Below are 11,911 nucleotides of genomic sequence, written 5' to 3'. Positions count from 1 at the left end.
TCAGTGTGCCATTTGTCACTGCCTGAGTCCCTCCCTGCACATGAGGGGAATGCCTCAATCACTTAGGGCACTTGATGAAAACTCTAAAACCTGAAGACCAATCGAGAATGAATCACTTGAAGCTATCATTCAGGTTGAATAGACGGGCTGTTAATGAGGGTGCCAATTAAGTGGATTCCACGGGCTAGTCAAATTCCAAAGCACAGAAAGAAGCATTAAAATATTAGTAAAACCCATTATTATTTTCTGTATTATAATGTTCAGCTGTAAGAAAGCTAATGCTAAATTTTAGCAAAACTATACAGTGTCAATTTCAGACTTCACAGCCTAAAAAGATTCTAAGAAAAGTCTTATTTATGCTGCATATGTTGACATTCACTATGTAAGTGCTTGCAAGACTTTTTGTGGTTTTCGTTTATCATTTTAATCACAGAGGTTCAGATAATTAACAGCTAAATGAAAGTAAAAACATATCCAAAGTCTCCTAGGCTTATAGATGAAACATTGGAATGTAAACATAGGATACTCTACTTGTCCACTTGTGTCTGCGGCCTGCTGGAAATGAGTTGCAAGAGATGTCTCATCTTGGAAAACTTCATTGCACTCCAAACACTTTAGACTATGTCTACAGAGTTTCGATGGATCTTCGTCTAGTGGCATAGCTGGAATGACAGGAGAGCTCGTGGGGGCCGAGATCACTGTCCCAGTTAAGCCAGACTGGATCTTTGTTACAGAGTGCGTGCCAGCTCCCCCTGGGCTCTGGAGCACGGCTGCAGCAGTATTGCTGGAAGGAGATGCTATCATTTGATCTGCTGGGACTGGTTTTAGGATCAGGTGGGAACACTGCATCACGACGCCTTTCTCCTTGTGCCCACGAGCATGGGACAGGAGACTGCATTTATTGTAGAAAACTAAATTCTTTGTACAATGATTACAAGTCACTTCAATTCGCACACTTCTCCTGTCATAATGCTGGGTCAGGCTCTTCTCGAGAGCAAATGAGTCGCCACACTCCAAACACTTGTAACCTCGCGTTGGTAGCGTGATTCCGGCATTGGCTGGGGGGCTAAGGTTTGGGATGTAAACTGGCACAGGATTGACACTGCTCAGCACCTTATTGAACGCTTCCACTACAGAGCTCTGTAGAGATGACACCACCTGCACTCGAGACACTTTTTTCGAAGGCTGGGAGGCTGCTGCAGAAATTATTGCCTGCTTGATTTGCTGCTGGGGTTTTGTTAGCACTTGGCGCAGTTCAGAGGTGGTTTGAGCACCCTGAGGCAAAAGGTTAAGGTTGGCAAGATGGACTGTCTTTGGCACAAGTTTGGCACTGGCAAGGCTCGATGCTGGCACCACGACTGTCTGCTGCTGGATGGCGTTGGCAGCTTTGATAATGGCACTGCTGGCACTCTGCACGGATGCAGCAGAGATGACAGTGGCTTTCACTGTGGTGTTGTTAGCCAGCTTCAGATTGATCACTTGGGAACCTGCTGTTTTCACTGCTGAAACGGGCAGGAAGGCAGTAGCCACGGGTTTGATAGTGACCTGTTTAGGGGCAAGTTCTGCAGATCCAACTGCATTGGTGACAACTGAGGACTGCAGAGGAGCTCTGGGAGGAGAGGAGAGAACAGCAGCGGAAGTTGGTGAGGCCAGGAGAGATGTCATGGAGGTTACCATGGAAGCACTCTGCTCTGGCTTTTTACCAGAGTCCACATCAACTTCTGGCAACACTCTAGTAACAGTTCTCTTGATCTCCCCAGAAGAAGTCTTGATGGTTTTTATGCGAACCTTAGGGATGGCTGGTGTCGACCCTGCGGGAGAAGATGGAGACCCTTTGCTACTGTTCTCACTTGACACACTTCTGGGACTATCGGGTGGTTTGACAGACGGCTTCTTAGCACCATCAATGAGACTCTGAGACTCAGGAGATTTTTCAACAGCCCGGGGACTTTCACTTATGTCTTTTGGTAATGGAGAAGACTCTTCTGAATTAGACTGTAAATCTTTACTGCTATCTGTAGCTGCCTTTTTAGCACTCAGTGCTGCGATTGCAGCAATGCAGGAAGAAAGCTTTGCTGATGACTTCGCTTTGGACTGGGAAATGCTGGCAAGATTTGTGTCACTTTTTTCAGTACTCAGTTTTCCATCAAGTACCCTGTTTTCAAGAAGCTTCTCAGAATTGTCTTTTGGTAACTTGTCCTCTGTTTTTCGAGTTTTAAAAGGCTCATAGACACCTAAATTCATGGAGTTTGTCTCTGTCTCTCGTTTAGCAGCTTTATTTTTATCTATACTACTTGAAACAGGTATTCCAGATTTAATTAGTTTCTCCCCTCCAAGTGCCTTTAGTTTGTCATATCCCTGCTGAGATAGAGATCCTGCCAATACATTTGCTCTGAAATTTGCACGCATCTCCTCTTTATCCGGGGGGTCATCTACCTCTATTCTCTCATCATCATCAAATTCTTCCGCACTTGATATTGGGCTGAACTGGTTGAAAGCTGAATCCTTCAGTGTAGCCTCAGAAGCTGACCCATCATCTTTAAGTGATTTCCCTTCATCTTTACTGTAACTCTCAAGAGCTGCTGACGTTAGGAAGCCATTGTGCAAGCTGTTGCCTGCGGAATGGTGGCCATCCTTATCCACACCTTCGGAAGAATCAATAGTACGCACATTTTTCACGATGACGCTCACCCCAACATCAGATGATGATGGGACATGGGAATCTTCATCTGCATGAGCATTTTGTTTTATGTGGCTTTCGTGGTCATCATGTCCAGATTCAATAGCTGCTTTGGGATCTACCATGTCTGGTATGTCAAAGGCTGCAAGAAGGTCATCGAAATCTGGGGTCTTCATATCCCCCATGGCCACGTATTTGATTGTAAGCAAATCTGTAAAATAAGCAGAAAGTCATCACTTTAAGCTCTAGTAGCACAGTCTTATACAAAACAAGCGTTTGTTCATATCTGCCATGCAAAAAGGTGTTATTTCACTTCTGAATCAATATTTTCAGAGATTATACATTACAGAACAGTGCTCCAGTCCAAGTGTACAGTTTAATTATTACACCAAGAACTATAGTAATTCATATACTCCACAGATGGTAACCTGGCAATTTCATTCTGGGCCCAAACTGCAGTGACTTTCTTCCTGTTCCCTCTCCTAACATTCCCTCCTATCCACACAGACTGCAAAATGGACATTCATGAAAATAACATGAGACACCTGCAATTTCTCCTAAGTCTTGACTTTCCTTAACAGTTGCACTATTAATCTGAGGAGTCTTCTTGAAAATAATAAAGTAATAAACATCTGTAAGACTTAAGTATTCATCAACACTGGCTACCTGGAAGTCACTGTGGACTATGAGAAGGCAACTGAGGAAAATTTTTCAAGGATACTGGAATAGACACACACATTTCACGCAACAGCTTCAAATAAATATAGAAGAGTTTTGCAAATTGTTTACGCAGTTCACTTAATGGTTTTGGGCCCTTTGTCTAACTGATGAAGTCCTTAATACAAAAATAGATGCACACATAATATCAAAATCACAAAGCAAGTTTCTATGAGGATTAAATGGAAAAGATTGCAGGTACCGGAGCATATCAAATCCATATAAAACCACAGAAAGTTTTGACACAGTTTCTCATTAATCAGGGATACTAATTAGTTGCATTCTGGTAGTACATCTGTCCATAGGTGTCTTTTTACAGTTGTTGCATACACTCAAAAAGAGCTAGATAGTCTCCCTAGTCTGAAACGTCCTCTAATTACATATCCTGGAGTTTAATTAACATTTACCAATAGCAGTGAATTAAGGCCTGCTTACATGCTATTTCCTCCAAGTATGTTTAAGATCACAACTGCCCAGCAGAGGAAACACAGCTGTCCTTTACTGACAACTGCTACTGCCCTTATCAAGAACTTCTCTCATTCTTCAGACTTTTCAAGCAATCAAAGTTAAACAAAAAGGGAGACAAACACGGTCAGTTGTCATACACAAGGAAGAGAAGTTCTAACCTGGCCATTTTATTCATCTCTTCCTCACTATTCTAGGGCACCCATACTAAGATTCAGTGTATAAACTATGTTTCCACCACAACTGCCAGGACTCTGCAGCCATATTCCTCCCGCTTTTTTTCCCCCTCCACAAACCTTTCAGTAACTCTTTGCCTTAAGGATAAAACTCTGCTTTTTATCCAAGATCAAAATCAACTGGCACCTTGGCTGCCATACAAGCTGTGAGTCTATTCCTTCTCTGGGCCAACATCATGTCTGTAAATACTTCAGAAGAGGAAGTAAGGCAAGCTCCTGGTTCCCCAGGAAATCATGATTTTCCAGGAACTGGAATTTCTTTGAAAAGTGCTCTGAGAATGTTTGAGAAGAGTTATACAGAAAACCAGTTTATTTAAAAATCCATGCATTACTCTGCTTACTAATCATTCAATGATAAAAGTAACAAGGAAAAAATCTGGATATGGCCAATAGGAATTACACAGCTAGGGAGCCTAGCAAAGCAGTGAGGTGAAATGCTTCTGCATTCTGCTTTTCTGATGGTGGTTGAGGGAACTTCTGGGAAGATAATGAGTCTTAAAAATTTAAAGTAACAGATTCTGAATATACCCTTATTAAACGGTTTCCCTGAATCTCTGTAGTGACAACACCCACCCCTGTATCTGTGCGTCAATATCTCACTGAAACTAAGTTCTGGAGGTGAACCAGGAGTGGTTTATTTTCGTTCATGCTTTCTCAAAGCACGTGTGCATGACTTCCTACGTTGTTGTTTCTTTGGAAACACATCTCCTCAAGTGTTTTCTATGAACAGCATGAAGAACATGGCACAGATTTTAGCCAAAGCAAGGCACTCCTTGTCTGTTCCACTGCCTTGTTTCTCCCAAAAGTCAGCCTTTTTACTCCAGTTCATCTGATACCACATTCCAGTGAAGCACTCACTTGGGGAATTATGTCAAAACAAGAACCAGACCATGAGAACTCTCTTCTGACAGTAGAAGAAGCAAGCAGGACAAGCAGGACTTAGAAGTAAACTGCTGCTTCTGAAGAACTGACTTTTTGTTTCACTGCATGGAATTGTTACAACTCCTCAACCCCTCCATCTGTACCTGTTCCAGCTAGAAAGACTCTAGCCATAAGAGGAAAAACAAACCTACCCTTTCATGTTCTCTGTGGGGGACACACCAGAGAAACACACACATTTTTTCTTACTTTCTAAGTCAGATTTATCTTGTAGCTCTGGCTTCAGGACACCTGCAGATTGGGCCCAGCATTCTCCACAGAAAGACTAAGCTGTCTAGAAGCTGTTGCTGAGTTTAAAAGGTAATTTTTTGGGGTAAAGCCAAGCAATTGTAAACACTCAAATCAGAATCATTCTAGGGAAGTTCAACAGCCTAATGAAGACAAGAAAATAGAATAACATGGCAGCTCCCAGCCAGGTCCTATCTCCAAACTGCTCAAACCCCTAATTTTTGTCTATCAGGTACAAGAACAGCTTCAAGCTTTCCAGAAATGGCAAATAATCATCCTCCTTTCTCAATACTTTTCCAATTAATATTCCCTATGCATGAAGGCTTCTATCATTTCTGGATCATAAGCATGGTCTTACATGCTCAATTTTTACACTTTGATTTAATCCTTAACCTTTGAAGAACCAACCAACTTTTCCTCCTTGACACTCACCTTCTTATTCATCCAGATCTTCCAAATAGCTAAAACACAAGTCTAACAACTTTATGCAAGTGCTTTAACTGGACCAGACCATCTTTTCTGCCTTACTGAATGTCTACCCTTTGCCTTCAAATCCCATGTAACTGTCTATACTTAAATATCTAACTCCTTGCTTTTGTTCAGACAATTACTCAACTTCAGCTTCCCTCAGCAGCAAGTCCATTTGTTATCAAAGGACATAAACCCCCAAATTTATTCTTCATCTACCTATGGCATTCATGTTCTCATGACTACATTCCTTTACCTGCCTTAAACTCTTTTTTTTATCTCTGTTTGTACTACATACATTTGTGGACTGTGCACCCTTTAGGATGGAGACCTTTTCCTTTGCACGTCCTTCCAATAACACCAGCATTCTTTCCAGTTTTGTGAAATCAGAACACGGAGACACACCTTTTCAGGGTATGGCACATGGCAGTGTTTTGGTTCTGGTATAGCCACATACAGAAATTAGTCTGTTACTTCTTTTGATTCCCAGGCAGACACACTACTCCAGAGCAAAATTCCAGTAGTCTGGAATAATTACTCTACTTCCAAACATGAGTAATAGTGCCTAAGTAACATCAAGCTCATTCTGGAAGAAAATGCCTACACAGGGAGCAATACCAGCCTAACCAGCATAAAAACATACTTTTTTGGGTTTTGGTTTCTGTATTGTTGTGATAAGAAATTTCATCAGGCAGAGAAGACTTAAGGGATTCGATCAGAATTACAGTAACATATATCCTAACATTAGGCAAACTTCATCCTAATAGACCAATTACGAGTAGTTCATTGGTCATTAGTAATTATGACTGACTTACACTTCCAGTCATTTACTCTGAAAGTCAAGCATTGTAAAGACAGACAAAACAATATGCTAATCTAACCACAAAACCTTCTTCAGGAAATGGGAACCGCATCTCCAATCACAGCCTCGCCTGGCTTGACACACTCAGCAGGCGAGTAGGATGTGCAAGAGGCCACTTCAACCACAGTCAGCAATGGCTCTCATGCTCATATACATAAAACATAGGCTCATTTTTGCAATCAAAGGGCCCATGACTTGCTACTGTTGCAAAACCCAGACAAACAGCTGCTTCCACAAATCACAGAAATTCCTTTCATAATATGCAAAGTAATTCTTATCCTAAGAAATTCTGATTTCTCAGGATAAAGGTCTTATTTAGCATCCACAGCATCAGTAAGGTCATGCCAGTCCTAATGTAAACAATCTTTGTGAAGCATGGGGTGTTTCACAGTTAAAATTTGTCCCAAGCAACCTACTTTTTCTATATGATACACCATATTTACCCACCTTCAAAAAAGGGGAAAATCCAATTTATTTCCATGCACAAGACTCAATGAGTAAAAGACTTAATCTACCATTCTGACAGCTAAAATACTGTTACTTGTAGTTTACAACTCCTTAGGAGCCTCATCCTGTAGTCCAACACATCAATTTTTGAACTGGGTATCTCAGGTTCTCTTTGGGTAGGAGAAAACAAGAAGGGAAGGAGGAGGGGAATGAATCTTCTGGAGTCTAAACCACTTCTAGCACAGCTTGAAAAGAACCACATGCAGCTGGTTCAAAGTTCAGGACAATCAGCCTTTGGCTGGCAAAAAGAATAGGGATGTTTCAACACAAGCAAGGAATCTCCTTATGCAAAACATGGAGCTGAACAGGCCATCCTCAGCTACAGATGGCCACATGAAAACCACCTGTACTTATCAAGAGATTCAGGCCAGGGTTCCTAAATCCCTCCTAAAAGAAAGATGAATTCCTGAAAAGCAGGGAAATCTACATACCATTCTTTTTGCAGTCTACTTAAAAAATTAATTACAAACATGGCTTAATTTTGTACTTCTGTATGTGAAACAGGCTGGGGCAGTAACACGTGACTAATTCAGATGCACAACAATAATGAAGAGAATTTTGAGATTCCCAAACTAATGCAGACTCAAATTACATTCTAAATGGCACAAGCTTCCCACCTCTTTCCTTTAAGGTACTTTTTCTGAAGTGGATGGCAATTGTGGTCCAAGCACAGCGTGAGCAGCTGCAGCCTCCCAGAGAGCTCTCCCAGCCAGGCAGGGCCCATCAGGGCAACAAGCAGGCCCGAGAACCTTAGGGTCAAATTTGGGTTTTTCTGAAAAATCTATTCCTGGTACTCTGCTGCACATTTGTATTTTAACACATAAGCATATGGCGAAGAAAACAAAAGTTAGGGAATTCATTCCAAAGGGACTTGGAATGTGATAAATCCTTACCCTCATTCTAGAGATCAAATAATTGAGATCAATGCAAAATGAGATCCTGGGTGCTGGTACAGAAGAGCAGCCCTCCAGCACTAGCATTTGCTGCTGGAAAGCTGGCCCGCGTGCACAATCCAATCTCCTGATGAAGAGCATTTACAGATATTACTAGACTGAAAAAAGACAACTCACCAAGAACACTGCAGACTCCATCTATGCAGGTCTCTCATCTTACAGCCAACAAAAATCCCTGCAAATTCAAAATCTCCTTTGCTAAAAATAAAAATTCGTAACACAGATAGCATTCAAAAAGCCAAAAAAAAATGGATACAAGGAATTTTGTCACAATCCAAGAACTTACAATTTTAAAGCTGCTTACTATTCTGGCAGAAGGAAAAAAAAAACCCAAAAGGTGCCCTTGTGTAATATATGAATTTTAGCTGACACTTGGAAAAGAACATGCATCCTCATCAGGAAGAGATCCTATTCCTATCATGCAGCAGAACTCCTGTTTGCAAGCATCATTCTGCTACAGACGCCTATAGTCAAATATAGACCCTCTGCATCCCAATGCTGAAGAACAGGAGCAGAAATCAGCACAGTGATCTGTCAGGCATTTTGCTCCACCACAAGCTATTCACTGCTCTATCAAACCTGAAAAACAACACATCACAGCTGCAGTAAAGCCCACAAACCCAGAATTTCAGGCCAAATGTTAGCATGCTATTTTCACTTTTCTACAATTAATAGCTCGATGCCTTACGTAATCTACTGCAGTCAGAAACAAAAAGGTTCCCTTGTATTGTCACCCTGCCTCAGCAGCCAGCACACAACTTACCCAGTATCCACAACCTCTCAAGGCTTTTAGGACTGTCTATTCTGCTGAGCACAGAGGAAAGGATCCTCATTTCACACCACACCAGAATATTTCCAATGTTCTGCCTCCATATTATCTTGATTGTAGATTACCAAACCAGCTAACACAGCCAGGACTGGGAAGATTTTTTAAAAATCACACTGGTTAGGATTCTAGAGTTGCGATTTCCTGTTATAGGAAGTAACAGTTCTAGCAAAAGAATCCCCCAGGCAAAATGTTTAGTGATCCACTGTATAAGCTCTAACAGCCTTTGTTCTTCCCTTTGCTAGATTCATTACTGCTTCCTTCTCTCTGCCTCTCTCACTCTCTCTGAATCCTTCAGGTTTCACTATAAGATAAAAACACCAGCTCAAATCTAAGTACACATTTTGTATTTTCTAGCTGAGAAAGAAAAACTAAAAATTCTGTCCATTATCCATTGTTTTGAGTTAAAAGCAGTCACCCCTCTGCAGCTGCTGCACTGCCCATCCGGTTTCCTATGCTGATTTCATTACTGCACAATATTATAATTCATGCCACTGATAATGCACAGGAGCTCCATCCAGCCCCCCAAAATGCATCTTTCCACCTGGCTGCTGCAAAATCCTCCCCAGGTTACAACAGTTTAAGAAAAGCCATCCACACTATTTCTTTTGCACAGGTTTTTTTCTCTGCAGGCAATATTAAGTACATGTTTAACACCAAAGACCTTAATTCAAAACCAAGTACTGGGTCACTGGGATGTGGTCAAAAAATAATGTGTAAATAATCAGACAGCAAATTCTGCATGTGTGTGTCTAATACAGAACAGAACAGCTCCCTGCCACAACTGGTCCACAATTCATGATTGTCATTCAGAGGCCTATTCCGTATCACTACACTGTGGAAAAAAACCGTATATCTGGATATATTTCAATGAAAATACTGTATTTAGCCAAGATATCAGTAAGTCTTTACAAATAAGAGCTTTAATCCTATTAGAACTGGAGGACCTTAATAGCATTTCTTCAGTAACGCTTAAACAATTGTCTCCTTCCTAATGTGCCAAGTGTGCAATCAGGATGTACCTCCACACTATTGTGATATTCAGCCCAAACCACCCATCTCACCTTGTGAACCTTGACCTTTGAGAGATTTTTTTAGCCAGTGCTCAGTTACTGCCACAGCCACATTACCTCTGCAAACACCAAAGGGTTAAAGGCAGCCCCAATCAATAGGCCTACAAGGAAAAAAAAAAAAAAGGGAAAACGAGTATGCCTTACAGCATCTTTTCAATGCTTTTATGCACAATTCTATAACAATATTGTTTCCTTTTGGCCTTAGAGAAAGGCACAGCAACCCCCCCCTTAATGTCTCCTAAAGAAGCAAACCACAAGACAGCACCCTGTAAATAAAACAGCATGCAAAGCATCCTCACTCACAAGCATAACTACAATTACAAATCATTCAATCCATTTTATTTAGTTTAGTTTTAAAATAGACTGCATAACCAGTGTCCCACCCTTGCAAAGCAAAAATATTTTAATAAGGGTCATAAATCTCAGCTCTTGCCCATTCCTTAAGCATAAAAAGGCACGAAAAGCCAAAGTAATCTCAGTTACTGCAAATATGTACATTTACATACAGAACCCTTTATGACTACGTTAGCCACATACCAGTGCTGTGTGTCTAAAGTGTGCATTCACATACTGTTTTGGGATGGTATCTTTCTGCAAGCTCCTCTGCTTTTGGCTGCCATGAAGGGAGGAAGCTATCCCAGTGTAGTAGCTCAGTGACTGCATTGTGTTCAGGAGCTGATCTGCCTCAAACCAGTTCCAGCCGGTTCTGGTCACCCTACATAAAAAGCTATGGCAACCCTCGCTGAGTTGCCAACAAGTCCCTGAAAATCGCAGGGGCTGGTTTTTGTGTGGCGTGGGGCCGGCACAGCCCTGTGCCCCGGCTCCCCTCGTGCCCGGCCCACGCAGCCCCTGCTCCCCAGAGCCCCCCGAACGCTCCCTTGCTCGCCTCCCCCACTTACCTCCCACAACCTGGCTGAGAGCTGTGTATGCGTGCCTGTCTGTAGCTAACAAAGAGACCGCAATAAAAATCCTCATAGGATCTCTCTTGCAGCACCAGGCAGGCTCGGCCACAGCCCTGGGAGACAGGCTGCTAACCCGGGCTGCTCCCCCTCTGCTCCCACAGATGAGGGGTGGCTGTTCACACACGTCACATCTGCCCCCTCATGCCCACGGCCACGGGGTGCCCGATCAAGGGCTTCTCCCATCCGCCCTCCCGACTCCTCGTTCCATCTGGGGCCGCCCGAGTGGCATTTTCTGTGCTCTGAGAAGCATTGCACTACAGAGTACCCACAAACGCGCCTCCCTCCCCTCAAGAAATCCATTTCCGCAGCAGCAAGATGCCTGCAAAATAGTTCCTTTGCCCCCTCCTCGCAGCACCGGCTTGGCTGCTGCACTGATTTTTTGATTTTTTTTTTTTTTTTCCTGAGTGAACAGGCTTAGGTTGTATTTTCTGTTTAATATGAAATTGGGGCTGAAATTCAGATGTTTAAAACATGCATGTATAAAATTTGTATCCTTTGATTAGGGAATGCATTGTTCTGTTAACTTGTGGTGTGATTTTTTTTTATTCCAGTAGAACCATTTAATGTGTAGGAAGAAATTATGATAATTTCATAAGTGAAATTATGATCTTTCTGATTAGTGATCTTTCTGATTAGTAGAACAGAAAGGATGTCCTCAAAAGAGTTTTTATTTACTCTCCTGACTTAATTAATCTTGTCTGTAGCAACGTCTTGATGACCCCCTCCTCGCGGGGGCTGCGGGAGATGCTGCTCAGCAGGTCTCCCTCCGGGCGGGTGGGCGACCCCGGCAAGCCCCTCTGCCCCTGGCTGCACCTGCAACTGAACAGAGGTCTCGGGCACAACCCTGCACCCCTCCCTGCGGAGACACCTTCTTCGCATCCCTCATCCCCACCCCGTTCTGGGGAGAACCACCATGTTCTTCCGCTGCCTCGGCCCGTCTTCCCCACACAGGCTGCTGCGGCCGCAACCGCGGCCGGCCCTCCCTCGGCCCCTCG

The 11,911-nt window shown here is 42.7% G+C and overlaps 1 protein-coding gene across 9 annotated transcripts in view; it reads right to left on the bottom strand.

Annotated features, from left to right (window-relative positions):
- The window catches only part of ZNF532 (zinc finger protein 532), a 39,215-nt gene that overhangs the window by 21,861 nt on the left and 5,443 nt on the right, over window positions 1-11,911 (bottom strand). Inside the window, exons 1-4 of one of the 9 annotated variants that reach the window (XR_001863856.1) lie at window positions 10,492-10,788; window positions 9,946-10,055; window positions 8,819-8,972; window positions 532-2,891 (exon numbers count right to left, since the gene is read on the bottom strand). Coding sequence is in view for 8 of the 9 variants with exons in the window: in XM_017739880.1 (XP_017595369.1) it covers window positions 532-2,891; window positions 8,819-8,888 (2,430 nt within the window). In the remaining variant the exon portion in view is untranslated. Of the gene's footprint in view, window positions 1-531; window positions 2,892-8,172; window positions 8,254-8,818; window positions 8,973-9,945; window positions 10,056-10,491; window positions 10,789-10,853; window positions 11,300-11,911 lie in introns of those variants that run through there. The other 8 variants (XM_017739880.1, XM_017739877.1, XM_017739879.1 and 5 more) reach the window with 8 other exon arrangements.

This window comes from Corvus brachyrhynchos, unplaced genomic scaffold (assembly GCF_000691975.1).
Source record: "Corvus brachyrhynchos isolate BGI_N302 unplaced genomic scaffold, ASM69197v1 scaffold297, whole genome shotgun sequence".
Taxonomy (NCBI): domain Eukaryota; kingdom Metazoa; phylum Chordata; class Aves; order Passeriformes; family Corvidae; genus Corvus; species Corvus brachyrhynchos.
This window is presented reverse-complemented; position numbering and strand designations above follow the sequence as displayed.